General features: G+C 36.3%; 3 protein-coding genes across 4 annotated transcripts; 1 reads left to right on the top strand and 2 right to left on the bottom strand.

Annotated features, from left to right (window-relative positions):
* Positions 1-9,622: 9,622 nt before the first annotated feature.
* Positions 9,623-13,934, top strand: LOC129245839 (uncharacterized). Its single transcript, XM_054884263.1, has 5 exons — positions 9,623-11,019; positions 11,079-11,720; positions 11,792-11,924; positions 11,984-13,521; positions 13,584-13,934. Exons 1-5 carry the CDS (start codon positions 9,915-9,917, stop codon positions 13,751-13,753), a joined length of 3,588 nt encoding a protein of 1,195 aa, XP_054740238.1. The 5' UTR covers positions 9,623-9,914; the 3' UTR covers positions 13,754-13,934.
* A 1,877-nt stretch (positions 13,935-15,811) lies between these two features.
* LOC129245849 (uncharacterized) lies at positions 15,812-20,076 on the bottom strand. The gene is made up of 2 exons (XM_054884274.1): positions 18,029-20,076; positions 15,812-16,379 (listed from the first exon to the last, which is right to left on the bottom strand). The coding sequence occupies exon 1, from the start codon at positions 19,581-19,583 to the stop codon at positions 18,126-18,128; it is 1,458 nt and encodes a 485-aa protein (XP_054740249.1). The 5' UTR covers positions 19,584-20,076; the 3' UTR covers positions 15,812-16,379; positions 18,029-18,125.
* Positions 20,077-21,715: 1,639 nt separating this feature from the next.
* On the bottom strand, positions 21,716-27,377 carry LOC129245859 (uncharacterized). Of its 2 annotated transcripts, XR_008582435.1 has the most exons (3): positions 26,402-27,377; positions 22,061-22,250; positions 21,716-21,951 (listed from the first exon to the last, which is right to left on the bottom strand). XR_008582435.1 is itself a non-coding variant. In XM_054884287.1 (2 exons), exon 1 carries the CDS (start codon positions 27,356-27,358, stop codon positions 26,432-26,434), a length of 927 nt encoding a protein of 308 aa, XP_054740262.1. In that variant the 5' UTR covers positions 27,359-27,377; the 3' UTR covers positions 21,716-22,250; positions 26,402-26,431. The 2 variants fall into 2 exon arrangements, 1 of the variants encoding a protein (XP_054740262.1); XM_054884287.1 differs by having other exon boundaries at positions 21,716-22,250.
* Positions 27,378-27,827: the final 450 nt, after the last annotated feature.

Below are 27,827 nucleotides of genomic sequence, written 5' to 3'. Positions count from 1 at the left end.
TCCACCAACTAACATCAAGTGCAACTATTCGCCGCCTTTTACATTATCAAGTATAATTTAACTTTTGGTAAAAACTAATCAACATTCGAAGGTGGCACAAAGCTTTAATCCACCACATTTGTAAAATAAAAATCACGAGTCAGTTTATATAAAAAAATAGCTATTGCCTTGTGACATTCATAGTATCCATATTTGTGAAGCCAATTTTTTATTTTTAGTATATTGTCCAATAATATTTTGGCATCACACACATTTGAAATAAGTACGAGAATTCATGTTTGTAAAGTTTTAAATTCCCTCATTAGCATGCAATAAGCAAATCGTTGGCAACGTATCAGCAGCTATTAACCGTCAAAGCATACTTGCTTGTAGAAACCACCTAGAGCTACCACCGGCTGTCGTAATGTTTAAGTATGTACGTGTTACTAGTCATTACCAAGGGCGTATCCAGGGGTCCCCTATATGACCGAAATTTATTGTGTTTGAAAAAAGCTAACAAATTTATTGAACAAATATTTATAACCGTTTAACCTGTTTTTACGATAGACGTAACCCATTGCCGCTTAACCAAGAAACCAACGCAAGACTGAGGCTCTATGCTCCCGAGAGGAGTGAACAAGGACAAAAAAGAAATCGGATGCGCTTTACGCAATGCATCTACAATTTTCTTTGATAAGCATATTTTCTTCTTCTAGACAAACTACGATTTCTGCGTACTCTTATTAGCCTATCGCCAGGCAAAATTTGCAAGAAAACATATTTTCATAAGATAATTCATAAACTACAATAATTATATAGTAAGTTGTGTATTTTCCAAACCGGATAAAGAAAAAAAGCGAATTGGTCTGGTGGTGAACGATTACAAGTCGAAGTACCTCTTGTCATCAAACAAACACTCGGCGCACTCGCTTAAAGAGACTTCGTTTATTTAGGAACCATCAATAACACCGATAACAATGTCGCCGTGAAATGCCACGGAGAATCTCTCTTGCCAACAAGTGCTTCATAGTAGGAAATTGAGTAGTAAAGTCCTCTCTCGAAGAAAAAAACTAACACTTTATAAGGCCCTTATCATGCCCGTCCTGACGTTTGACACACAATCTTAAACACTTGTGAACGTAAAGGACAAAATAAAGATTTATATCACCCAAAATCATTGTTTTTCTTAGTAAAAAAGTTGTTCAAACCTAAATTGGGTGATTAATTTTGCGCGTATAATAGGAGTGCACATCCTTTGTTGGATGTTTGGCTTTATTAAAAATAGTAAATGTTCCCATACAAAATTTAACTAAATTAATGAAATTGGCAAACCCCTCCCCCCTTTATCGAAACATGACATCGCCCTTCGTTACTACATATAGCTTTTATTGATTGTAGGGGTTACGATCACATGATGTAATATATATATATATATGTACATACAAATATGTGTATGTATGTACTTAGATGATTGTCACAGTCTGGAACCTTGGCCTCTAAAACCAAAAATGTATCAGTAACGCGATAAAACAGCAACACTGCTTACACATCATTTGGATTTTTCCAGGCTTTTGCATTTACACAGGCCAAAAATAAAAATTATAATATATTAGCTTGAACCCGCGGCCCCGCTCGCGTAGGAGTAGTTTTGAGGGATTTAGGATATGTATATAAAAGAATTACAAACAATAATTTCATAGAAAATAATTTTTTATTAATAACCATAATACAATATTACAATACCCGGCATCCGTTGCTATGCCTCGTTGAATAAAATCAAAACAACCAATCAGAAAAATATCAAGCAAAATTATTTTTATTAATTTTCTATCTCAAACCGTTTTTGAACTTTGCATTTGGGTCATAGTTGAACAGCTTATGCAGATTGTGAAGTCTAGAGTGCGCTATAAATAGTGGGAAATAGGAAAAACTAAGATTTTTAGATTAAATTTAAGCAAATATTCGATTATTAGTGACGAATGGGAGTGGTGGCGCGGCCTGGGGACTGTGGGAAGGGAGTTCCATCATAAAAACATGCCTATAACCTTCATTGGGTGAAAATATGAATGTATAAAAATTTTCACGTCATTTGGTGTTGTCGTTTCGTTGTGATGCGCGGACAACGTACAGACATTCACCTTTATAAAGGGTGTTTTTTTTAGAGGTTAGGTTTTCAAGATGAAATAAAACGTATATAATTTAATGTTATGGCCAAGAATTTAGCTTAATTATAAAGATAAGGGTTTGCCATTATGTTTTAAAAATGATTTCGGGCAAGTGGCCGCCGCGGCTGGCTCGAATAAATTCCAGCCGAGAGGCCCAATTTTCGACCACTTTTTGCAGCAATTGGGGCCGTATGTCAGCAATAACGCGCCGAATATTCTCTTCCAAGACGTCAATCGTCTCGGGCTTATCTGCGTAGACAAGCGACTTCACATAGCCCCACAAGAAATAGTCCAGCGGTGTTATATCGCACGATCTTGGAGGCCACGCCACAGGTTCACGGCGCGGATTAATGCGCTCACCAAAAGTTTCCTTCAATAAATCGATTGTTGCGTTGGCTGTATGGCATGTAGCGCCGTCTTGTTGGAACCAAAGGTCGTCCACATCAACATCGTCCAATTCAGGCACGAAAAAGTCATTAATCATGGCTCTATAGCGCTCTCCATTGATTGTAACATTATGGCCGGCTTCATTTTTAAAGAAACATGGACCAATGATTCCCTCTGCCCATAGAGCACACCAAACAGTGACTTTTTGAGGATGTAACGGCGTCTCAGCAATGGCTTGTGGACTATGTTCTCTCCAAATGCGACAATTTTGCTTATTGACATACCCATTCAACCAAAAGTGAGCTTCATCGCTGAACAAAATTTTCTTGTGAAAATCGGGATCGGTGGCCATCTCGTTTTGGGCCCAAATTTGCACGATTTGCAAACGTTGTTGAGGTGTAAGTCTATTCATTATGAAATGGCAAACCAAACTGAGCATAAATCAAGTGATAGCTGTCAAAAAGACCATCTACGAAAAAAGTAGTGCCAACTTGAAAACCTAACCTCTAAAAAAAACACCCTTTAGTATAGATTAGGAATTATTTTCAAAATTGAGTATATTTAGACTTGCTGATTATATATAGACTTACTTATTCTTCTTCTTGATTGGCGCAATAATTACTTAAGCGATTTTGGCCGATTTTAACAAATCGCACCAGTCGTTTCTTTATCATGCTAGCCGGCGCTAGCTAGACAAGCCAGATGAACCCAAGTCCTTCTCCCCCTTTTCCAACGCAAATGAGGACTTCTTCCTAGCCAAAGTGGTGGTGGTACCATCGAATACTTCCTACGGTAGCAGACGAAGAGAAAAAAAGCCGGAGCGTTTGTATCTATTCGGACGACATAACCTAGTCAGCGGAAGCGCTGAGGCATTATTTGCTGCCTTAAGGGGTAACACCACTGTACACGCGTAAAATAAACACGATTTTTAAAGAATTTTTTTGTATAGAAGGAAAGGGAAAACAATCATTCTGATTTGGGAAGTTATTACTTATATACTAAAATACAAAACTACAAAGTTTGATCGAAAAATTTTACAAAATGGCGGCATTGGAGACATTTTTGTAATGTGGTTTCTCTTGAAGGAGCTCCGCGGCACGCAGCACAGAGGGTGCAAATTTTAATCTGGAACAAAGAAATATTTTTTTTTCTTAATCTAGATAAGAATAGCTAAAGAAACACGTAGGGGATTTAAAAAATATTTATTTTTGTGGAATTAGCAAGCATTTGAAGGAAAAAGTCTATTTTGGACTAAAAAACGGCACTTAAATAATTATAACAATCGTTTAAATTAATCTATCGAAAATCCCCTACGCTCTTCTCTTAAGAAGGTTATTATACAGACGTAGTGAAAAACCTGATTAAAAATATTTAAAATTGTTTGAGTTATGCTGCGCGCCAATTTCAGAAAACGTGTTTTGAGAAAAACGCGTTTAAAGTTTGGACATTTGGAGAAGTCGTTAGGTAGCAGTCACTAACGCTTGGTTAAAAGCTTAAAATATTTATGAAATAGACTTCGGTAACGTATAAAACTTTTTGTTCTGTATTTTAAAAGGTTCAAAGAATTTTTTAAGCTTATAAAAAAAAAAATCAATTTTTTGAAATTTTTACAGTGGTGTTACCCCTTAAGCAAATTTCCATCCTGTGGCCTAAGCTCGCCTAACGCTCTTTGGATGATCCCACTGACCGTACTGGGACACAGTCCTGACACCATTAACACCACATCTGTGGACATGAACCTCCGAATGTTTTTCTGCTACGTAAAAATCTTACTAAAACCTTCTACCGTTAAGAAGCGGTATAAAATTGCGAACTGCTAATGCGGACATTCGAATGACAACATTAAGTTGCAAAATCACCCACCAATGTCTAATTGCAAAACCCAAAAATGGTAAAGTGAACAGAAAAGACGCCAGAACAGCCGATCTACTAGTCGGCCGGTCTCCAATGAAAATCTTAGAATTCGTAATAGTCTCTTGATATATTTTCTTAGCTCAATTTATTCATTAATACAATACAGTGGCAGGGCGAGAATCCGTGTAGATTTAATTTAAAGAGATCAACCACTGCCGGCAGAGAATAACAATGGAATTCCTATCACTGTCAAGAACTTTTTCAATAATAAAAGAAAGTACTTGTAATCGAAGCTATTTATGTTCTAATAGAGAAACTCGTTTATTGCCTTACAGAAAATAGTGATCCGCACATACTGTGCCTCGACTACGCTTATCTCATGCATATTTACTTACTAGCTCGTTCGTTACTTTATTTGAAAGACACTTTCCTGACCAAATAATCCACGTACCAACTCGTCGACTGGTACGTACATACCATATACCTATGTATGTTGCATAAAATAATGTTTGAAGTTTGTTTGAGAATGCGACTTCATTTTTATATTCTTTCAATGATTTACTTTGCATATTCAGGTACCCGTGTACATACATATGTACGTAAACATTACCGTACATTTAAAAATTCTGCGTTTGCCTAAAAAGCTGCAGCGGCTGTTGCCTACTTGGCACTGGCACGATATGCATAAATATGTATGTGCATTCTGTCAAAAAAGTACCGGAAAATGATCATTTAAAAAGGTGGTTAGACGGCATCAGGGTGCTAAGCGGCATCTGAAAAAGCAAAACAAAATACAGAAAGACAATATTTTTGGATTTGTCACCACGTTAGCGTATTCACCTAATATTGCTCCGATTCCAGGATTATAATATAGATTACTAGGTTTGCTATTTTGCTATGGCGAAAAAGAAAATTGTGAGGGGAACTTTGCCTGTCATGCTACTTGTGGATTCGGCAAGCCGAATTCTGCACGATCATTTCACGTATTCACACACTCGTCCAATCAGTCGTTGTTCAGATGACAACAAAGTCTCGTTGGTTAATTTTTTCGTATTTCTTTTCGTAAACAAGCCGCTTGGTGACCACAAGTGACGTCAGTCCATCAGCCGATTCCATCAAATTCGCTCAGAGCCGAATAACGGTCTGTTAAAGAGCTAAACTTTGGAATCTTTTATCCTGTCAAAGTTCAAATTACCACTTCGAAGAACCCGTTTTCAGCCGATAAAAAATATAAAAGGGAGTTCGCGGCGAAAACTGAAACCGATTTCTGATTTGTAATATAATATAATTTATATAAATTTATTTATAATATTTTTTCTTCAATAAATGGAAGCAAAACTAATAAAATTATTATACTAAACGCAATATTACACGCTATAATTGTCCTATTTGGGGAAATTGTATCAAGACACACATTACCATAAAAAATGAAGACACACATTGAAAATAATGTTGAAGCTCCCAAACCAAAAAGTTTCACAGAATCTCTAATGTTAGCCTACTAGAAAATCGTAGCACGAAAAATTCGGACAGATTTCAGTTATTATGTGGCATGCTCAACAACGAGTATCCAAACTATTCCCAAGATAATGGCTGTGTTGGTAAATGCAACATGACGCGCAAACTACAATTGCATAACAAACAGAAAGTTCAGAAATGCCAATATTGCAGCACTGCAATAATCAAGCGTTCAAAAAGACAACAATTCTATCAGTTGTCACTATAATTTCTATCAAAAAATTGTTTACTGCATTTAACTACGATGTCTGATGAAAAGTAAGCAAAACTGTTTTATTTAAATTTTTGTATTGAAATTTAGTTAAATTATGTTAATAATAATTGTAAAAATTATTATTTTTAAATTTTTAGTGAAAATCTCAGTAATGCGGAGACACAGTTATTGCTGAGAGTACGGTTGAATATGGAGGACGAGTTTAAATCGGGTAGAAGGAAAAAAATGTATTGTGGAAGAAAGTTGTGACCAAAGTTAAAAAAGTAAATCCCAATATAAGACTGGACAGCACCACAGCGCAGAGAAAATGCTTAAATCTCTTGGTAACGTACAAGCGCATTAAGAAAAGAAATAATTCTTCCGGTAGAGAAACTACATCCTGGAGGTATTTTGAGGACTTCGACGAAGTTTATGGTACAAGGCACTCAATGACTCCGCCAACAGCAAATTGTTAAATTGAAACTATAAATTATTAATTTTCATAAAACTTATAAAACCTTACTTTAAAAGTGGCCCAATTCATTCGGAAATGGGAATAGAAAAGGTCCTCGGGAAACCGACTTTATTGTTTTAATAAACGATTTGTTTTTAGGTATTTTTCTTTTTAAAGACAAACATTTGTACTAAACATTTTTCTCTTTGACTTCAATAGCCTTCTTTTTCTTAAATTTAAAGAAAATCTATCTTTTCTTTGCTCACAAATTTCGTCTAGTGTTAGATTCAGCAAAATTTCCATTTTAGTATTATACGCGTTCAAAAATGCAAACAAACGTATTTGCAAATTGTCAAAAATTGTATAAGAAGTATCAAATGTCAAACTTGCAGTGTTGCCACTGATGCTTATGCTGCAAGTCATGTTGCATTTACGAACACAGCCAATGATTTTTTATCACATTCTGTCATCTATTCACTAATATAGAATAGCGCTTACACCCATTTTTGGGTGTTTGGCCTAGCTTCTCCTCCTACATATTTGTGGTTTGCGGCTTCATATTGTTGCACAAACGCGGGAATCTATAGTTTTAAGCAGACTCCGAACCGCAGATATTTCTTATGACGAACTTTTTCATGGCAGAAATACATTCAGAGATTTGCCATTGCCTGCCGAGGGGCGACCGCTATTAGAAAAAACTTTTTCTTTTTCCGAATGGTAGTCACGCACTAACCCTTTCAGCTACGACGGCCACTAATATGTGCATCCATACTTACATATGTGGCATAGAATAAATTGATTATGTAGAAGGTTTTTTATTTTGGTACGTTTTCCCTCCACATTCTTTTATATTGTAATTTATTTTTATTTTTCCCATTTAATATATTTCTGCAGAAAGGTCTTAGTTACCATCTCTTTAATTAATTAAGTTTAAAATTTCTTTTAACATTTAAGTTTATCTCAATAACTTAGATTTTGTTACAATAAATAATTTAAATTTTCTAGACCAGAAACGGAGATGACGAGCAGAACTAGCAGTTAGTGCTCCCCTAAATGAAAATATTGATTTTTATTGACCAATTACCTATACTTTTTTGACAGAACGTACGCAAAATAATTGAAAGTGCTTAACTTCCGGTTGATCATAAAGCCGACAGTAAAAAAGCCTCCTATTTATTATTTTGTCTATAAGCCAAAGTCACTGACGCTGTCAATATTTTTTATTTAAAAAGTCGTTGCTAACACTTATTTAGTTTTTAGAAATTTGTATTAAATTCCCAATCAACTATTTTCGTTATTGTATGTACATAAAATGTGACGATACTTTGTGGTAGCTTTGCGACTAAATTTTGTGCCTTTGCTTTATGAATATATCTTTTTAAAATGTTATAAAAAATCGAGAATTAATCCTTCTTTTGAAAGGTAAACTTTGTACATCTATGTCAATTGTGATATTGCTGCGTTTTCTAATAGCACATCACATAAATGTTTTTCCTCTAATTGTGTTTTCGTTAATCAAAAGTTGTATATCATTTAAACATATTTGCTGAACGTAGAAGTATAAATCTAATAAGCGACGTATGTATGTATATGGCGTTCATTGGAATTTGGGTTTGACATAACTGAAGTCATGTAGTTTAATATTTAAATCTGTTGTTCAATTTCCGAGCCAAATTGTTTCTTGAATACGGTGTAAGTAATATGTATTTTCAAATTTTAAACTGAGGACCGTGGGATAACAGCGTCGCACAGCACTGTGTAAAAAATAATTTCACTTATGAAAATGTTCAACCAATACATTCGAACGAATTATGAAATAAGAATGTTTACATTTTTTGATTTGATAACTTAGCACACTTTATATGTACATTCATACGTACATAATTGGCGGTACATCTTTTTTGTGTGTTTGGCCGAGCTCCTCCTCCTTTTGGTGCTGTGCAGTTTTAAGCCAACTCCGAACGACAGATGTTTTTTATGAGGAACTTTTTCATCGCAGAAATGCGGAGATTCGAACCTACGCACTTCCGAATGGTAGTCACGCACCAAACATTAGACATTATCTATGCTACATACACTGTGTATTTGTGTACATACATATGCATATATACGAATTGAGTACTGAAGGTGGTGTCTTGCCATAACAGTTACTTTATTTTCCACAATTTAGAAAGTTCTGATGTCAGGCTCTTTTCTAATATAAAACAAATAAAAAATAGGAGGAAAATTATATGTTTGTGAAAATTGAGTGAATGACCTCGAAAGTTTGTGATTTGTGAGATTAAAACTAAACAAACTAATGAAAACGAAGTGCCGCCTGTTAAATTGGGAAAGCACAAATTAATATAAAGCCGCAAGATGCAGTTTATTTGCGCTTTTATGCGGAAGACGCCGTGGCAGGAAAATGTGTGTGTGTGCGTATAATTTCTTTTTTTGCTTTCGTCTACTTTTCCTCCTCACATACATGTAATTTCCCTTGCTTTTGTTTCTTTATTCATGGACTCTGACGACAAAGCGAACTCGGAACCTTATATCATCATTGGTCATACCTCATAACGCTGGTATAACTCGATATCTTTACAAACAACTGTTATTTGTGGCAGCCCTTCTCCAGCGCTTTCAAGATCTGTTTATTGCTACTAGTTGCTTCATCTATTCGCCGCTTCCTAACGCTTTATGTCGTAGGCACCCTGTACTTCATAGAACTGGTATAAATTATTACATTCTGTGCTGCCTACTCCTTTTTTTTGATATTAGGTAAATTTCATTCGACCGCGCTCATACAGGGAAACTTTTTTGTTTCAACTTTGCGAATTCTCTTTTGATGTTCCCGACCACACACACGCAACTTCGTTGCCTACAATTGTTTTGATTTTTAGTATAAAGTCAACAATAAGATTGAAAATAACGAGAACCCAAAGGAAGTTGACAGAACACGACCATTACAAATAATGAATTACAGCCTCAGATGTTGCCCTGTATAAACGCGGTCTTAGTAATGCTCATTAAGTGCTTCCAAACAACCCCACTTTTGACAGCTCTTTTCCAATTGCCAGTGCTACCAATTTGTCTATGACTAGCTAACGCAAGGAGCGTTGAAAGCGTATTTTATTTGCATTTGCGTAAAATAAATTCAGAATAATTCGCCAAAAACGTTTTTATTGTAAAATCGAGACCAAAGTGACCCTGTGAAGCTGAGTTCGCTGTAATTTGTGACTGATAAAATAAATCCCTAATGGTGATTGAATGAATTTCGTCATGTGTGATTTGCTGAAATGAGATGCCCCTTTCATATTAATTATTTCACTTGTTTTGACAAATAAATGTAATAAAAAGATAGTGCGTCGAGAAAATTCTAGTGAACATGGGTCGCCGCTGTTGTATTGCCGGTTGTAGCTCTACTTCCCGATTACCAGAACATCATGGTGTCACATATCATTCGTTTCCTTTGGATCCAAGCATACGGTCCGTTTGGCTACGCAATACGAGACTTAGTGCCGAACGGCAAATAACTAAAAGTGTACTTGTGTGTTCGAGACACTTTCGTCGAGTAGACTTCCAGCCACAGCGCAGCGGAAAGTATTTACTAAAACAACGAGTGTTTCCTACTGTATTTCCATGGGGTAAGGTCGATCCTACTCAGGTGGAGTCTGATTTAGAAGATCTGAAAACTACTGCTTTGCCTACGAGTACAACCAATCAAATAAGTGAAGATGCTACGAAAGCTACAGTAGAAGCAAAGGTTGCTCAGATAATGGCTGAAACAGCAGTGCGTAACGCTGTAAAAGCATGTATAGTTAAGGATGACAGTGAAACTGCTTCAGCTGCCACAACGCCGGTTTCTGCATCTCCAGCTGCAGTAAAATTTGAACCGGTAACATCGTTTAATTCTGGCACACGACTTGAAGCGCAGGATTTCGATGGTGTTTGGCATGCAGCCCGTGTTGTCGAGGTGGACAACGATGATCGTGAGGTACTAATAAAATTCGAACGTTCGGGTAAAATGAAATCAGTAGTTGTTGGTACAGAAGAATGGATTCCCATGAATTCGACACGCCTGCGGCAAAAAATTTCGACAAAGCCAATACTAGTTTTTGAGTTAGAAGAAAAATGTATGGCACGTTGGTCAGGCCCAAGGAAATTTCCAGGTACTGTAAAAAAAATCATCGGAAATGACATATACGAAGTTCTATTTGATGACGGCTATGTGAAAAATGTACGTGCAATGCATATGAGCAAAGTTCTACCTGTGGACGCTGAATCACAACCACCCATTTCCTCATCGACTCTTCCTATTCCCAGTAAAACACAGACACCAACCAACAATTCACAAGAATCTCCATCTGTAAAATCGAAAAAAGTCGAATCTCCTTTACCAATACCAACTAGTTCGTCCACTTCTAAGAAACGAACTCCATCGGGCGCTCGAAAGGATTGGCCTTTACTCGATTTGGCAAAACTAGACTTAAGTAAGAAAATAAAAAAACATTCAGTGAAAATTAAATTTTAACATTATTTATTATTTTAGCTACATTAAATTTACCAGAAATACCACACGATGGCGAATGGACATGCCATTGGGTTAATGATCAACCAATTGGACGAGAGGGCTTTCTCATTGTCGGTGAACATCGAAAACCAACAGTAATCGTAGAGGATTGGCGTTTACCACCGGGTTGGGTAAAACATATGTATCAGCGTTCCAATGTGTTAGGAAAATGGGATGTCATATTAGTGACACCAGGTGGAAAACGTTTTCGATCAAAATCGGATCTAAAAGTTTTTCTCGAGGAGCAAGGTCAGATGTACAACCCAGACGTATATGATTTTAGTATTCATCGTCGGCGTGCTAAGGATATAAATGCATATGTTTTCACTCCTGACTACACGCCACAACAGACACCAAAACCCAAACCTCTGGACACTACAATTGCTGCCATGGATGCGGCTTGTGTGAAAGAAGCGACGACTGTACTTTCTGTCAGTAATTCACAGTATATTGAAACACCAGTGGCCACTCCAGTGCCGCCAGCCGAACTTATGACTCCAACGTTACCCACAGATGACTTACCCAAACCTGTTAAAGAGGAACTAGCTGGAAATCTTGATAATGCAACCGCCTCTTCTTCTCGTTCGGCAGATGCACACTTTCCTGCTGAAGATGGTTATGGTAAGTGTCAAATTTTGAGTAACAATATTCAAAATTCTTAAGGAATAAATAAAGTTGTATTTTTACTTTAGCTTACATAGGTGGACTAAAAGTAGAAATAATCGAAAACCTTTTCCGATGCCCTCAAGAGGGTTGCCTGAAGAATTTCCGCAAAGAAGATCATTTACAAATTCATGTAAAGCATTATCATCAGGACTTAATAAAGTATGCTAGAATAACAATTTTATTTCACTGATAAATCCTAATAAAATTAATCTTCGCAGACTTTTAGGCACGTGTCCGAAGATGCTTGAGCTGGCAGAGAAGCGCACACATACTAAACCCGACCAGCATGAGCCGGCGCCACGTAATCAAATTCCCAATCAGCAATTCTTTGCTAAACTTCATCAACAAGATATGCTACAAACTCGAGCACATCGGCGCAGCGGTGGTATAACTGCAGTAACGACAGGCAGTGCCTCTCAAGCTGTAGTATCTTCTCCCGAAATGAAAAGTGAAACTGAGATCAAGAACGAATCAGATGCTGATCTAGAAATGTCACATATATCTGTCGGCCTCAATGATGCTTCGCTTAATAGCTCTGCCCAAAATAGTCAAAATAGTACAATGATGGATATTTCCGGCGCCACAGTCTCATCTGTGGACGAAAATTTGGCCGATATATCGGCAACATCAGCTAAGCGCTCGCGTATGTCACAGAGCAAGCGTTCTCTCGGCTCACGTAAAAGCAATCGCCAGCGTACAACGCGTCGTTACTTAACAGCTGCTCAGGCCACATCAGGTGGATCGCTGCTACCAGTGGTAACCGCTGACAGTAGCTTTGGTGTGTCGGAATTTGAAGAGACACGACACTCCTTCAACGCAACTCCCGATGCTAAAATTGGCGATCTGGGAAAGAAACATAAATTATCGGGTGCCCCAGTTACCCCGATGAGCAGTCTAGATTCACCTGTAACTGCCGATTCGGGATCATCATCGTTTCCACCATTATTGGCACCAGGATCTAATGAAACTGAACATACGGCCGGCACAACTGCTAACCAACCTCAGTACATAAAAGAAAACGGTGAAATCATAAAGATAGTTAGCATGCGCCAGGAAGAAATAATCAATTGTCTGTGCTCATATGGCGAGGAAGACGGCCTCATGATACAATGTGAACTGTGCTTATGTTGGCAACATGGCATTTGCAATGGCATCGATAAAGAAGTTGATGTGCCTGATAAATATGTGTGCTACATTTGCCGCAATCCACAACGCGGTCGGGAGTCAATGCGTTTTAAACACGATCAAGATTGGTTGTATGATGGAAAATTACCGGTGGCGAATTATCACATTGCAAACCCCAATCTACAGAAGCGTTTCGATTTTCTCAAAAAATCGCACGTGCTTACTGGTAATTTAGTAGAGCTAAGGCGTTTTATGCATTCACTGCGTATCAAAATGAACATCGTCAACAATCGCTGTCATCCAAAGTTGTACTTGTGGGCTAAAAAGTGGGAGGAGGATTTAGTGTCACAACTTACCAAGGCAAATATAAAACCCGAGCAAGATATTAAAATCGAAGATATGGATGTTGAAATAAAAGTGTTGGATCAAAAAGAAAAGACGACTCCATCAACACCGCCTGCAAAGAAAATAAAATCGGAACCTACCACACCGTCACAACCCATTCCAAATATACCGCAACCGGAAGCACCCATCGATCCAGTCGAATGTCAGCATCGATTAATGGAACACATAAAGATACAGCAAAGTTTAGTACTGAATCGTTTAGACGATATTGAGAACGAAATGGACGGTGAGTATATATATTTTAGTGTGTTTGAAAGTGCTTATGTATTCAACAAGTCTGCATTACAGAACTGGAATGTCAAGACGATCTTTTCGATTTAAAAGACGGCGATTTTAAGAGTACGAAAGAAGTTTTGTCTACTTTCATTAAAGAGTTGGACGTAATGAAGCAGCTGGCTAAACTAAATACTTTGGAGAGTACTAAACAATCTGTAAAAAACACATTGGCAGTTAAATAATTATTTGTGGTGAAAACAATTTCAACCATAAATGCATTAAATTTTACGCGGATTTTGTCTAAATTCATTAAATTTTGCATATTTTATTTGCGTTTGTTTAACCTTATCCTTTGACAAAAATGAAGTTAGATATAACTTGTAACAAATTGCTTTAAATAAAATCTGCGTGTTTGGTTAATGATGGATGAATTCATTTTACTATTGGCATAGGCGGTACTGGAAGTTGGCATAGCTAAAACAAATTTATGCATCCACTTGAGTATTTTTCCTACACCTAAGGAAAGAGCGGCCGACCATCGACTTTTAAGGCCGAAACCAAACGGAACATTTTCAAATGTCCAATCAAAATCATAATACATCTACAAAATTCATGATTCATCCTACAATTGAATCATGTACAAAATTGATGTGTACTTTCACTACAAACATATGTATATAAATATATGAAATCACTTTTAAATAAAAACATTTCTCAGTACATACATATTTTTAAATTATTTTTCCATTGTATATTTGTTAGTGCAAATTTGTTACTATTTACTTACTAAAGTGACTGCGGGTCATACGGAAGGACGTTTGCTTTGGCCTTCCATATGGCACTTTCACATTAATTGTGTTTATACGGGTCATATATTTTATATTTAAAATGTAAATTTATATTTGTGCCTATACTTTAGGGCAAAACTAAAACAAATGTGCTCCAAGAGCTTACGAAGTGAGCAGCCTTGTTTTAAACAAACAGAAATTGTAGGATCTGGAGCAATATTCAAAAAAGTTAGTTTTTTGAAATTTGGAATTAATTAAAATTGAAAATTAAGATATGTTTGACTTTTTTGGCGATACCGAATTCAGCTTTTGTGGTCGAAGCCACAGTTCGGTTCTGCACCTTACCCACCACAGGGTAGGATAATAGATTATAAGGTTTAGCCGAAGCAAAATTAGGAGATTAACTTTGACTGTTACATCATAGAGTATTTGACAGAGATAGAGGCGAATGAAGTGAAAACAAAATGTGTAAGGTGGTGGGTTAGTTAAATACAGGCATAGTTAAGTGCAGGGCATAGATTACCAGGTTAGGTAGTGCCGGATGATCTGTAAACAGATATCAGACCTCTAGGGTCCATTGTGTTCTGTGAGAGCGCTGTCAAAATGCGCTTTTTTTACGATGTACAGAATACAGAAAGAAGTTTGGGCTAACCGGAGCAGTACTGTCTGCTGCCACTTCTGTATTGTATATCGCTTCACTGAAAAGTATTTTTTTTAAATAACAGCTGTAGCGTTTCTGTGGGCAGTAGTGCTCGGGTTCGAAACCTCCGTCATTAAACACCAAATGATAAGCGTTTTTTTTAATAGCGGTCACTCATCGGCAATCAATGACAAACTTCCGAGTGTATCTTAGCCATGAAAAAGCTTTTTATGCAAATAAGAGGACCTCGGCAAACTTCCAACAAAGGAAACATCCACCAATGATTTTTATTAATCCATAGTGAGACTTCCTCTAACTTAAGGGGTTAGGGATAGTCAGAATTTTCAAAATATTGTATTTTTTTTTTGCATTTTCTTAAAGTCTGATATCTTAAAAATATTGTGTGAAAACTTGAAGTGAATCCGACAAATACTTTTTGAGTTATTCAACAATTAAAAAAGGCGCTCGAGCGCTCCGGATCGTGCGCGATGGATTTTTTTTAACAATTAATTGTAGGTTTTTTTCGCGAAAATCTGAAAAATATTACCTGAGGCCGCCATATTGTTAATTTTGAAAAAAAAAGCTTCGATCAGGCACAGGATTATCTATTAATAAAACTAAACTAAAGTAAAGTTCCATAGATTAGAAAACGAGTTTTTTTCTTTCGACAATTCAATTGAACCCAAGGCAAATCTATTAAAGATGATAGCAGTAACTCAGCTGATTTGTTTTTTCTTCTTTCGCCGTGTACATACGGATGTCAGTACAAAATTAGATTAGGAAACGTATTACTTGCATTCAAATTCGTAATTTGAAATTATGCAATAAGTTTACATTTTTAGAAATAAATAAAATAATGAAAAAGTGCGAAATTTGTTTTAAATAAATAAATCACTTCTTTGTTTTCTACTTTGACGTGACATTATAATGTACACAATGTTGTTGTCAAAACATGAGTTTTTTTATTATTAATTAAAATGTTCGTGTTTTGCTTTTACATTGTAATTGTTGCATAATTTTGTTATGAATTTTAAGAAGGTGATTCTATTACGGAATACTATTAAGGTTCGCCGTTAAGGATCTGCAGAGGATTCAGTGTCATCTTGTTTGAATTTAGTGACTGGAAATAAATAATATTAGCTTTAGCATTTAGCCATTCTGTGTTGTGGTGAATACAATGATGTCTAAGCGATTGACTGATGACCACTAACATATGTTAACTTTGTTTGTTTATGTTAGTCCTGACGAATTTATGACGCTTGATGTGCAAGAGTGGATTTGAGTTAGAAGCGAAATAATAAATTTTTCTTCTCAATAATGGAAAGAAGCGGTATGTTCAACATCCAAAATATATAGTCCCAACTCAAATGCAATCGATAGCAGAGCATCAAACGTGAACCACGATGTCGCTACAGAAGCTCATCACTTATTTTATTGCACCTGTGGAGAAAAAAAACAAAAAAGGAGTAATTAATAGAAATCGAAGACAGAATTTGAAAGAACAAATGTACATGCATAATTCTTCAAATTACTTAGAATACGTTCACATATAAGTAGATTATCTAATTTTTCCTGCTTAACTCACAATCCGTAATTAAAAAACGCGATTACCCATACAAAAAAATTCTCCACCGAAATCTGAGATTATAAAATAGTACTAGATAATTATCACATTTTTTTTAAATACAACCCTGTGTTATCGAAAATTATTTTTACAAGTGTAAAGAGAAATGTCAAAATAAAAACTAAATATTGTAAAATGGACGCCGGCAAAGAAAACAGGTTTGTAGACATAATTCTAATAAAAGTTTTGTTAAATATTATTAATTATGCATTCATATTACAGAGAACGTGTGTGTGCATAAACCTTTTGTTCTCTTATTACTTATTATAAAATGTAATATCGAATTTCGAATGCGTATTACTGCCATAATTTTTTAACATAATAAAACAAAATTACCCATCACCAGCCATAAAACCAAATCTAGAGCATAAGCGAAAGTTCTCTCCCAAAGAGACAAAGCAAAAAAGTTAAAATTTGACATTACTTGCAAAAAATATATAAATTTAAAAACAAAAAAACACGAGTATATAGCGTTTTTTGTTTTTAAATTTTGCATATAGTCATTTCTGACTAAAAACGGCAAAAAAAATAAAAAATTCATAAAAAATAAATTTGTTTGCCCACAAAAAGTTCAATCATATCGCACACTAAATGCAAAAGTGTCACAACTTGAAAAATTCCAAATGTTCAGGGGAGACGAAAAACAGTTTCTATAAAATTTATTGTAATATTATAGTCAAATTAAGTTCCATAAATAATACCAGAAGAAGCAAAAGCCAGGTTTGCTGAAGTTTTATTGATTTTATATTTTGATTGAGGAAATAAGGGATAATTTTGAATTCCAACTGTTTCACTGAATTTTTTTCATTTGGCTAGTGGTATTGTCTCGAATTCTGTCTGTTTATTGTACTCACTTTTTTCACATAAAGAGACACAACTTCAATTAACACACCACACAATTTTATATTTGTTGCAAATAGCTACACAACTCAAAATAAGACTCTTTGTGCGTAAAAAAATTAATCCGTCATTCTTAGACACATTGACACAACAAAAAATAGTGCTCTTCAGTCTTCAACAGACATAACGGTACTTTTCCAGTGAAAGTAGATAGTAATGACAAACATTTTTTCGGATAGTTAGAGATGTGCACCATAAGTTAGTTTATGGGAATCCACGTGTAGAACAATGGATTTAATTAATGTCTGAGTGCTGCATTTGCTAGTTGTCCCGACAAAAAAAAATTTAGGGAAAAAATCGATTTGGAAAATTTTTGAGATGTGAATCTTTTATGTTTAATGCTTTCATGCTCTTGGTAACATTTCTCCAGCAAAAAACTAACGTCTGTCCAGCATTTAACTGTCACTTTCCTATCTCATTTTGTATGTGATGGATTTTTTGTTTACGTTATCGAGCGCCAACTTGCAAAAATGAGGAATATCCATTACAAATTCTCCTCCTCTTATATCTACTACATTGATATTTAAATACATGAATATAAAAATTCTTAATGAAATACACTCACCACAAGACTTTTTGAAATCTTTGAATTTGAAAGTTATCAAGCCATATGATTGAGTAAAGTCCAGATTCGAAGAGACGATGTACACTATTGAATCAATTTACATGCTTCGCCAGTATGAATTTTTAGAATTTCGCCGGTTATCTCTGTGTTGATCGTTTCGATTTGGAATGTGTCTTCTGTATGTTTCACTTCCATATGAACTATTCTGACTGTTGGCCTCTCCGTTTCGAGAAGAAACCATACTGGTAGTGTTCGTTGAAGATTGCACTAATTCCGGAAAAAATGGTTTATCCAAAGATTGCCTAGGTTTTATGCAAGCGCTTAAATTTCCATATCTGATTGAGTAATTATTTTGCTGGATAGTCCTTGCAGAAAAGGGATCGACTACAACTATAAGCTCAACTATGGAACCTCTCTGTACTCTATCGATTACATTCCATTCCTGTGTGCGTAGACCTTGATTTTGCAATCCGATCACTGCCAACAGATCTTCAATGTGTATGTTTCTTCCTTCAGGTATGTAGCCGACAAAAACTTGTGGACGAGGTACTTGATCCTGATCGACAACCGCTAGAAAAGCCTCATATGGTCGCAAATTAGGTACTCTCTCCCTAAACCATTGAGCTACTCTCCTATCGTGAATGCTATATGCAATCCACCCGGGACGAAAAGTACAAGTAGCATATCGAGAAGCCAAGTCAATTCCATCATTTTGAGCTGCCTTGGTAATGAAGTACTGTATTCCTTTCAGCATTTCCGTTGGCCAAATAGATACAGGGAAGTCCGGTGAAATGACTGCTAATTTTATGCCCACTGAATCCTCTTCTATTCGATGTATTGGGATAGATTCCAAAAATGGTTGTTCTCGTTCTACGTCATTATACCGAATTGTAGGAGAATTAATTTGTGACTGGTCGCAGCGTGCATCTTGTTCTTGTATTTCGTTGGGATTAATCCTTTGCTGTGTATGAGTTGCGATTTCGCCGCGCGACCTTCCTGAGTACACCGATGAAGTATTTAAATTTGTTCCAGTTTCACTTCTTGTTATTTGGCGATTTGGTAGCGATTTGTTGGTATTCGATGTTGGTGGTTTTCTGGTAGTAGCTTTGGGTTCTACGTGTATACCCCTCAAAGCAAGCAAAGTTTTTTTAGTTTCCCACGGACTCTGACAAAGAGTTCTAGCCTTATCAAGATGAACGCCTCTAGAAATCAATTTCCTGAAACGTTTTCGCGAACCCCCTTTGACTTCTATTTCGTCTGAAGACGATCTAACGTTTGCAAGTTGTTCGCGAACAAATCGTTTCGCTAAAACACGGCTGAAGGGTTCTTGGCATTCACCTGCCTCCTTAGCTAAAGGTATGGCTTCTTGCAAAGTAACTCCTTGTGCAAGAAGCCGCCTTAATATATCACGTTGCCGCTCAAACTGGAAAATTGTATTTACATCGACTTGACTGTCATTATTCTCTTCAATGTTTACTACGCCTCTGATTTCGTCTAAATGAGCATTCTTAACCTTTGCAAAGAACTGAGCAGATTCTCTGACATTATGAGCCATTCTCTTAGCTTCGCCATGTTTAACCCCTAATGCAATAAGTTTCTTGAATCTGGTGTATCCGTTTCCTTTGAATTCACCACGTGCCACCGGTATTCGAGAGCTACGGCCTTTAGTGGCCGGTTTTTTTTTTTTTTAAATTTGTATTTGAAGACATTGTTGTTCCCACGAGTGTAGGGGAGTTGATGTCATTCGTGGCATAGCCCCAATGTACCACGAAAAGGCTGGATTAAACCAGAGGGCGCCAGGTATCTGGAGTCCACCGTTCAGAGACACACTTACGTAGTGCCATTCATCCCGAGGCACGGTACGGCTAACACCTGGGATTACGGGTTTTATCGAGTTTTCCTCTCTAGATCCGCCATATTTTGTAAAAGCAGGGACACCTCGAGCAGGGTGTGACTCTTCGCCACGTATGGACGGTCTTAGGCATTGAGCATACAATAAACTCTAGCCTTTGGTTTCATTAAAACCTTGCCCCCATCTATGCATCTCACCCCACAAGGGAATTGCTTTATCTGCCGATTAGCAGAGTTTTATCCTGTAATTTATATTTATAGTTAATAAGTTGTAGGATTGTATATGAGTTAAAATTAAAACAAATAAAGCCAAATCCGTTTAACTAAACCTACATATATTTCACACATTTTAAAAATGCGTACGAGTCTTGCAGTCGATCATCCCGATGAGCTAACATAATTAACATCTGTCACCGATACGATTATTGAACTTAAAATTATATATTAAATAGCGGTATTAATTTATTTTTGTTGTAACAGAAGATATATTACCCATAGAGGAAATTATCTAGTTGGTTGTGGATCGACGAATATTGGCCACAATATTAATAGGACTATGAATAAGTTCGTGCGGTTTTACAACAGATGACGTAACTTGATTATTATTCCATCGATCCACATTTCCAAACATTCATTGGAGAGCTACTGTCGTAAGGCACAAACGTCAGTATAAGTTTTTTATTTGAAGCGTAAACAACAATATTTTTACCACACTTGAAAATGTCGAATTTCGTGCCAAATAATGTGTTTTTACGGGGAATTCTTCTTCATTATTTTAATATGAAGAAAAAAGCAGCCGAAAGTCATCGTATCTTGGTGGAAGTTTATGGTGAGCATGCTCTAGCTGAGCGAACGTGCCAGAAGTGGTTTGCACGCTTTAAAAGTGGTGATTTTGGCTTGGAAGACGAAGAACGCGAGGGTGCGCCGCCAAAGTTCATGGATACCGAATTGGAGGAATTGCTCGATCAAGATCCGGCTCAAACGCAAGAAGAGGTTGCAAAAACTTTGGGAGTTGATCAATCAACCATTTCCAAACGTTTAAAAGCCATGGGAATGATCCGAAAGGTAGGCCATTGGGTGCCGTATGAATTGAAGCCAAGAGACGTTGAACGCCGTTTTATGGCATGCGAACAACTGCTTCAACGGCACAAAAGAAAGGGTTTTTTGCATCGAATTGTGACTGGCGATGAAAAGTGGGTCCATTACGACAATCCAAAACGTCGGGCAACGTATGGATACCCTGGCCATGCTTCAACATCGACGTCGGCGCAGAATATTCATGGCCTGAAGGTTATGCTGTGTATCTGGTGGGACCAGCTGGGTGTTGTGTATTATGAGCTACTGAAACCGAATGAAACGATTACGGGGGATGTCTACCGACAACAATTGATGCGTTTGAGCCGAGCACTGCGAGAAAAACGGCCGCAATACGCCGATAGACACGACAAAGTTATTTTGCAACATGACAATGCTCGGCCACATGTTGCACAAGTGGTCAAAACATACTTAGAAACGCTCAAATGGGATGTCCTACCCCACCCGCCGTATAGTCCAGACCTTGCGCCATCCGATTACTATCTCTTCCGATCGATGCAACATGGCCTGGCTGACCAGCACTTCCGTAATTACGATGAAGTCAAAAAATGGATCGATTCGTGGGTTGCGGCAAAACCGACCGAATTTTTCACAAAGGGAATCCGTGAATTGCCAGAAAGATGGGAAAAAGTAGTAGTAAGCGATGGACAATACTTTGAATATTAAATTTGTAACCATTTTACGTCAATAAAGTTTCAAATTTCGAAAAAAACCGCATGAACTTATTCATAGTCCTATTAATAATTTGAGTTCGACTTTTAACTCTGCGCAGGTTGCGTGTAAGAGACGTATGCCCGTTAATTGTTGCCCTCTTCCGCGAGTGTTTTCATGGCAAGTCTTATAGGCCCGCAAAAAAGAGTCTGTTGCGGCAACGCATTTTACCGGCAGCTGAATTTGTTGTCTGTATTTATATAGATTTTCATATCCGTGCAGTACGCCCTTCAGCCAACTTAATTTGGCAATCGGGCACCTATCAGCTGAAGAAACAACACCACCTTGTATAGATTGGCCTTAGTCGGCGACATACAACACAGAATTTGATTGAATCTGATTGATTGAATCTGATTTGTTCGTATGCGGCAATACCTTCATGGTGTAATCCTTATGTGTTTCGTGCGTATATACGATGATCGTAGCAGCCTGCAAAGAGCTACATGATGCACTCGTCAAATGTTCGGTCCACAAGTAGATTATTTCATAAGCTTCGAATGTGGCCAAATTCGAATTGACTGAGCAGTCATGTTTGCCATTCTTCACGCAAGACCAACTGGAAGCCCTACAATATTCAAAAGAAATAAAACATAAGATAAAAACCGTAATGGGATAGTTTTCTTTGCTAAATTTAATTATGTTCACAACTTTTCGATGTTATTCTTAAAACACCAAGCATTTTGTTTATATAGTTCTTGAATCTGCTATGGCGACCCGCGATGAACAACGCATGGGCCATATTTTATCTAAACTAGAGAACCCCCAGAAATACAGTCAATCTGACTCTGGCCCGAAACTTGGTCTATTAAAATTACGAGATTAAATTTACGAAATAATCTTTAATTGATTGTACTTGAATTTTTTAAAATTCACTTGTTGAAGTTGAGAGGACCTCATGGGCAAGTACCAGAACCGAGTCCTGGAGGTTAATGACTTTTGGAACAAATACAAATATTTTCTCCTCGCGACAAAAATATTGATATATCATACTCTATATTTTAAGAAGCGGGACGGGCAAAATTCTTGAAAACTTAATTTCAACAAGCCTCTTCATAATAAATGTAAACTCGAATGAATATGTAAACATAAATGAAGTGCTAGACGAAGTTGAGGAAATTAAAAATTATAGACAGAAATTTTAATTTTGATTGTCATTTACATGTTTTTTTTTTGTAGTAAAATTAAAAGGTATTGGGTTTTTCGGAAATTTAGAAACTATTTCCAATAGATAACGCCTTAAGATTGTAAAATGCGATGACCAAGCCTCACTTTGAGCATTGCTCTGCCATATTAGTTCTGGGTTCAGCAAAAATGAAAAATATTTTATTTTACTGTACAATATATTGAACAGATTGATTAACAGAAATTATCGATACATTAATTGGCCTAAAAGCAGACACCTCCCAAAATCTGGAAAAAAGTTTTCCGTTACATTTTTAGACCGAGTCTCACTCCCATTACGTGACGCGAACACTTGTTTTCTAATTTCTGTATTTTCGTCATTTCTCGTATGCGGACGCGGAACTCTACATCTATATTACATGTTACATTTGCTAAATAAAAATAATGTTTTGGTTACGCATATTAACTTTGCATTACTAAGTCGTTGACAATGCTCACTTTATACGACGCGATAGTTCTTGTTTCAGAGATCCGTATACACTAAAGTTATTGTGTTCGTACTAGGGGTGGGATTATTTTCGAATAATATTCGAATAAACATTATTCGAATAAAACGAATAATACTATTCGTTTCAAATAATTCGAATAGTTCATTATTCGAATACCTTACTATTCGAATACCTCACTATTCGAATACCTTACTATTCGAATACCTCACTATTCGAATACCTCACTATTCGAATACCTTACTATTCGAATACCTCACTATATATTCATTTACATCAGGGAGAAAATGCTTTTAAAAATATAAAAATTACATTGGCCCTTCTCATGGTGCATGCACTTGTACATAAACCGATTAGTAGTCCGCTAATCTAAATAAATATTTACCAACAATATTCGAATAGTGAAGTATTCGAATAGTGATGTATTCGAATAGTAAGGTATTCGAATAGTAAGGTATTCGAATAGTAAGGTATTCGAATAGTAAGGTATTCGAATAGTGAGGTATTCGAATAGCATTATTCGAATAAACGAATAAAAAATTCGAATAAATATTATTCGAATTACGAATACCTCTCGAATAAAAGATTTTATTATTCGAATAATTTTTATTCGAATAGTCTCACCCCTAGTTCGTACTCTATCCGGTTTGATATTGGAGTATGTTGTTTTCGTTTGGAAGCCTTTTCACCAAATTCATGGTGCAACTAGCAAGGCTCTATATACATATCTGTAGCGGGCGCTAGATTCTTTTCTGGGGATAACAAAGATCAATGATTGAACGAAGATAATTAGAGATTCGGAGAGAAAATTATCCACGGTAAAAAAAACATGCAAAAATAAACAAATTTTAGTACACATTCGGTCCAATTTTGAGAAATAAAAGTATACAGAAATAAAATGCGCACAAAAATATCCCACAGAATAGTAATTAACAATTACATTAAGACCATTTTGTCATACAGAAGTAGAAAATGGGGGAGCAAAAATAAATCACTTTAAAAGGTGATCAACTATACATACATACAGCTATGGACACGTAAATGGCACAAAATTTCATATGAACGCAATTGAAAAATTTTCAAACATAAATTTTAGGTATATTAATGCAAAATTGTTGTGCTATTATCGGCGCCGCAGTAATACTCCAACTTCTGGCGCCTAAATGCACCGTTTTGTCTGGTTTGTTGTTTACCGTTATCAGTTTTTTTGTAAACATCGCTGATTATAAGTGGACACATAAATGGCACAGTTTGCTTTTATATGCAGTAAAGACGCAACCTGCATTAGATGTGTACAATATTTTGTTTAGTTAGACAATTTGTATTATTTAAAGTGTTTAGAAAAAAGTTAACACAAAATGGGGTCAGGTAATCACACAACAATTGAAGAAAGAAGGGTCATATGGCAAATGCATAAAGCAGGGAAAAAAGTGGCAGAAAGGACTAAAATTTTGAGCTGTTCACGAAAAAAAGTATACAATGCAATTAATTCAGTTGCTGGTAACCCCGAAATACTGACAAAAGGCAAAACTCGGAAGCCAAGACCACGAAAGACCGATGCGCGAACGGATGCTGCCATTATAAAGATGGTGAAAGTTGATCCTTTTATGTCATCGCGGCAGATAGCATCCGATATTAGTCAGTCATTGGACACAGAAATATCCTCTCGGCTTGTTAGAAGGCGGTTAAACGAGGCAAGCTTGTTTGGACGCATTTCCAGGAAAAACCATTTCTGTCTAAGAAAAATATTTCGAAACGGCTATCTTTCGCCGACCGATATGCCAAGAATACAATCCCAGGTTCACCCAGAAGACGCTCAAACACGGTGGCGGAAATATCATGGCGTGGGGTGCATTTTCTTGGCACGGAATAGGCCCACTCGTTCGAATCGATGGTAAAATGGGCAAGTTTCAGTACTTAAATATTTAAAAAAACCACATGGAACCTTATGCCTTTGAAAATATGCCCATTAAATGGTATTTTATGCAACACAAATACCCCAAACACTCCTCGAAACTAGTAAAGAGTTGGTTTAGTACGGAAAAAATTGATGTTTTGGACTGGCCTGCTCAAAGCCCTGACTTAAATCCAATCGAAAATCTGTGGAATAAAATTAAGATGGAAGTGGCAAGGAAAACCCATAAAAACTTGGATGATCTTTGGTCTGCCGTTCAGAAATCATGGTACTCCATACCTAACAACAAGTGCCAAGAACTCGTAGAAAGTATGAGCCGCAGGTGTGAAGCAGTAATTAAAAACAAAGGCTACAGCACAAAATATTAATCACTTGTAGGTTTGTGAAACAAAAACAAGAAAAATATTCTTTTAACTAGATTTTTTTAATTTTTTAAAGTTGTGCCATTTATGTGTCCAAAAAATTAAGTTACCTTTTCAGAATTTTTAAATTTTTTTGGTGTTCAAATTAAATTCAATATTTGTTTTGTGTTATCGTTGAATATAAGAAATAAATCTTTATAAAGAAGCAAATACCTGCTCGTTTTTTTTTTAAATTGACGTTAGTATAGCATATCAAAGTTGGCTTTAAAAAATTTGCTATTTACGTGTCCATAGCTGTATATACCTAGTTTGACACGTATTAGTATAACCCATGTATAAGCATTTGCACATGCAACGTGATATACCTATGTATTTATAAACAATATTAGCTTTTAGCTGAACCGAACAAAAGTTATAGCAAAGCTGAATAAATAAACTGAACCGCAGATTAGCTTGCATTAGTACATATGGTAGATGTCGTGCCCGGAAGATATGAAACTTGTCCTATTTGGTCCCAGGACAAAGAAAACAACTTCTGCAAGACGCATATTGCATTGTCATCCTAAGTTATTGTCAAGCTGCCCTAAAGACTATAATCATTGAAAGTAATATCCAGCTCTGGATTGTCCTGAAAAAGCACGCAATCGTAAATACGTTTAGACACCGCAGTTTCAATCCTCATTTATTTTATACCAATATTGTATGTATATTGTACATCTTTACGAAAACTCGTCATATTAACCATAATTTAATATCAAATAAAATACTTTTATTTTAAAAGTTGTAAAAGTCCCTGGCTTTTTGTACTTACCTTGTATTAATTGGTGATACTCTACATCGACTAATTCAATTTGTTCAGGACTGTAGTGAATGTCCGCCACTTCCCCAACCAACTGAATGGCTTGGCCTCCAACTGACTTGATGGAATTAATTTAGTTCGAGACAAATATATCTCCCTTTCGTCGGTAGCCTGCTGAATTGAATTTGAAGATTTACTAAGGAAATTCCTTCCTTTCGCTTTGAATGTAACTGTGGTTTTAAGCAGTAAAACTTTAAAATTCTTAATTTTCAACAAGTTTTCACTTTCTGGATCTAAGCTAACGGTGATAACACTCTTTTCAGCACAGATTTCCTTCCTTTGTCTTACTGTCCATTGGTGCGTTGCAAAATTCTGAAGTTTTAACAACCGAATTATATGCTCCGTTGGTAGTGCATTCAAGCTACCTTTTACTACGAACGAATATACCGTTTTATTGTTAGGTTCCGTTGCCATCACACATTTATGCGTTTTGCGTCCGCCATTAATTATATTCGAGCCCCTTTGTTCGCGGAATTTGTCTTTTCCCGTTTTCAGTTTTTCAGAAGGCTTTCTACTTGTTGGTTCAACATTGGGTGTGCGTTTTTTTGTGTCAAAAACTCTTGGATTTGTTTTATTGGTAACTGCTGGCTCCTTCATGCTAGAGTGAGAAACTGATTTACTAATATTCTTATGTATCTTATGCGTTGAGGTTTTTTGGACTCTATCGATAACAGTAGTATTCATAGAAATGGCGGCGTTCAATACTGAATCAAGTCCCACATTTATGTTATTTAAACGTTTTTTGCGAAGTCTCTTTTTTGCTGATTTGGATAGAACTTTTTTGTGTTGATTTGGACCAATCTGTAAGGCTGAAACTTTCTTTTGAATATATGCCACTTCATTATGGATACTTTTCATTGGCCGGCAGTCGTTAGCGTTTTTAGCGCAATTCTCATCCTTGTACTCCATTGTGATTTTATTATCTTCATCCATTTTGCGCATCGTTATAATAATTTCTCGATACCTATACTTAGAAGTAAATTTTCGATACATGTTGTTCCGAGACAAATCAATTTTTAAGGTGCCCATACACTATACTAGCATAGTGCGTATACACCAGCTACTGCGCCAATATCAAAACGAATTTGATATTTTTATGATTGAATATAGCTAATTGAAAAAGAAGTTTTCAAGTAGTAATGGAGTATTGATAGCTGCCGTCCAAGAGACAAAATTTAGCAGTAGTTCATAGTTGCTTAGCAGTGTTGGCTACAATATACAACGTAAATTTGGCAAGTGTCAAATGGTGGAGCAAAAGCCTTCGCAGTAATATCTTCGTGCAATATCACCAAATAAATGAAAAAATTAAATGCAGAGACAAAATCTTAGAAGCAAAGTTTTAGCTGTCCGATAAGATTCTGTTGAGTTCAAAATATTT

The sequence above is a fragment of the Anastrepha obliqua genome, chromosome 1 (genome assembly GCF_027943255.1).
Source record: "Anastrepha obliqua isolate idAnaObli1 chromosome 1, idAnaObli1_1.0, whole genome shotgun sequence".
In the NCBI taxonomy this organism is placed as follows: domain Eukaryota; kingdom Metazoa; phylum Arthropoda; class Insecta; order Diptera; family Tephritidae; genus Anastrepha; species Anastrepha obliqua.
This window is presented reverse-complemented; position numbering and strand designations above follow the sequence as displayed.

Coding starts and splice junctions, on each gene's coding strand:
- LOC129245839 (XM_054884263.1), top strand. CDS start 9,915: ATGGGTCGCCGCTGTTGTATTGCCGGTTGTAGCTCTACTTCCCGATTA. Junction 11,020..11,078: donor TTTGGCAAAACTAGACTTAA/GTAAGAAAATAA, acceptor TTATTATTTTAG/CTACATTAAATTTACCAGAA. Junction 11,721..11,791: donor TCCTGCTGAAGATGGTTATG/GTAAGTGTCAAA, acceptor TTTTTACTTTAG/CTTACATAGGTGGACTAAAA.
- LOC129245849 (XM_054884274.1), bottom strand. CDS start 19,583: ATGGCTCATAATGTCAGAGAATCTGCTCAGTTCTTTGCAAAGGTTAAG.
- LOC129245859 (XM_054884287.1), bottom strand. CDS start 27,358: ATGGAGTACAAGGATGAGAATTGCGCTAAAAACGCTAACGACTGCCGG.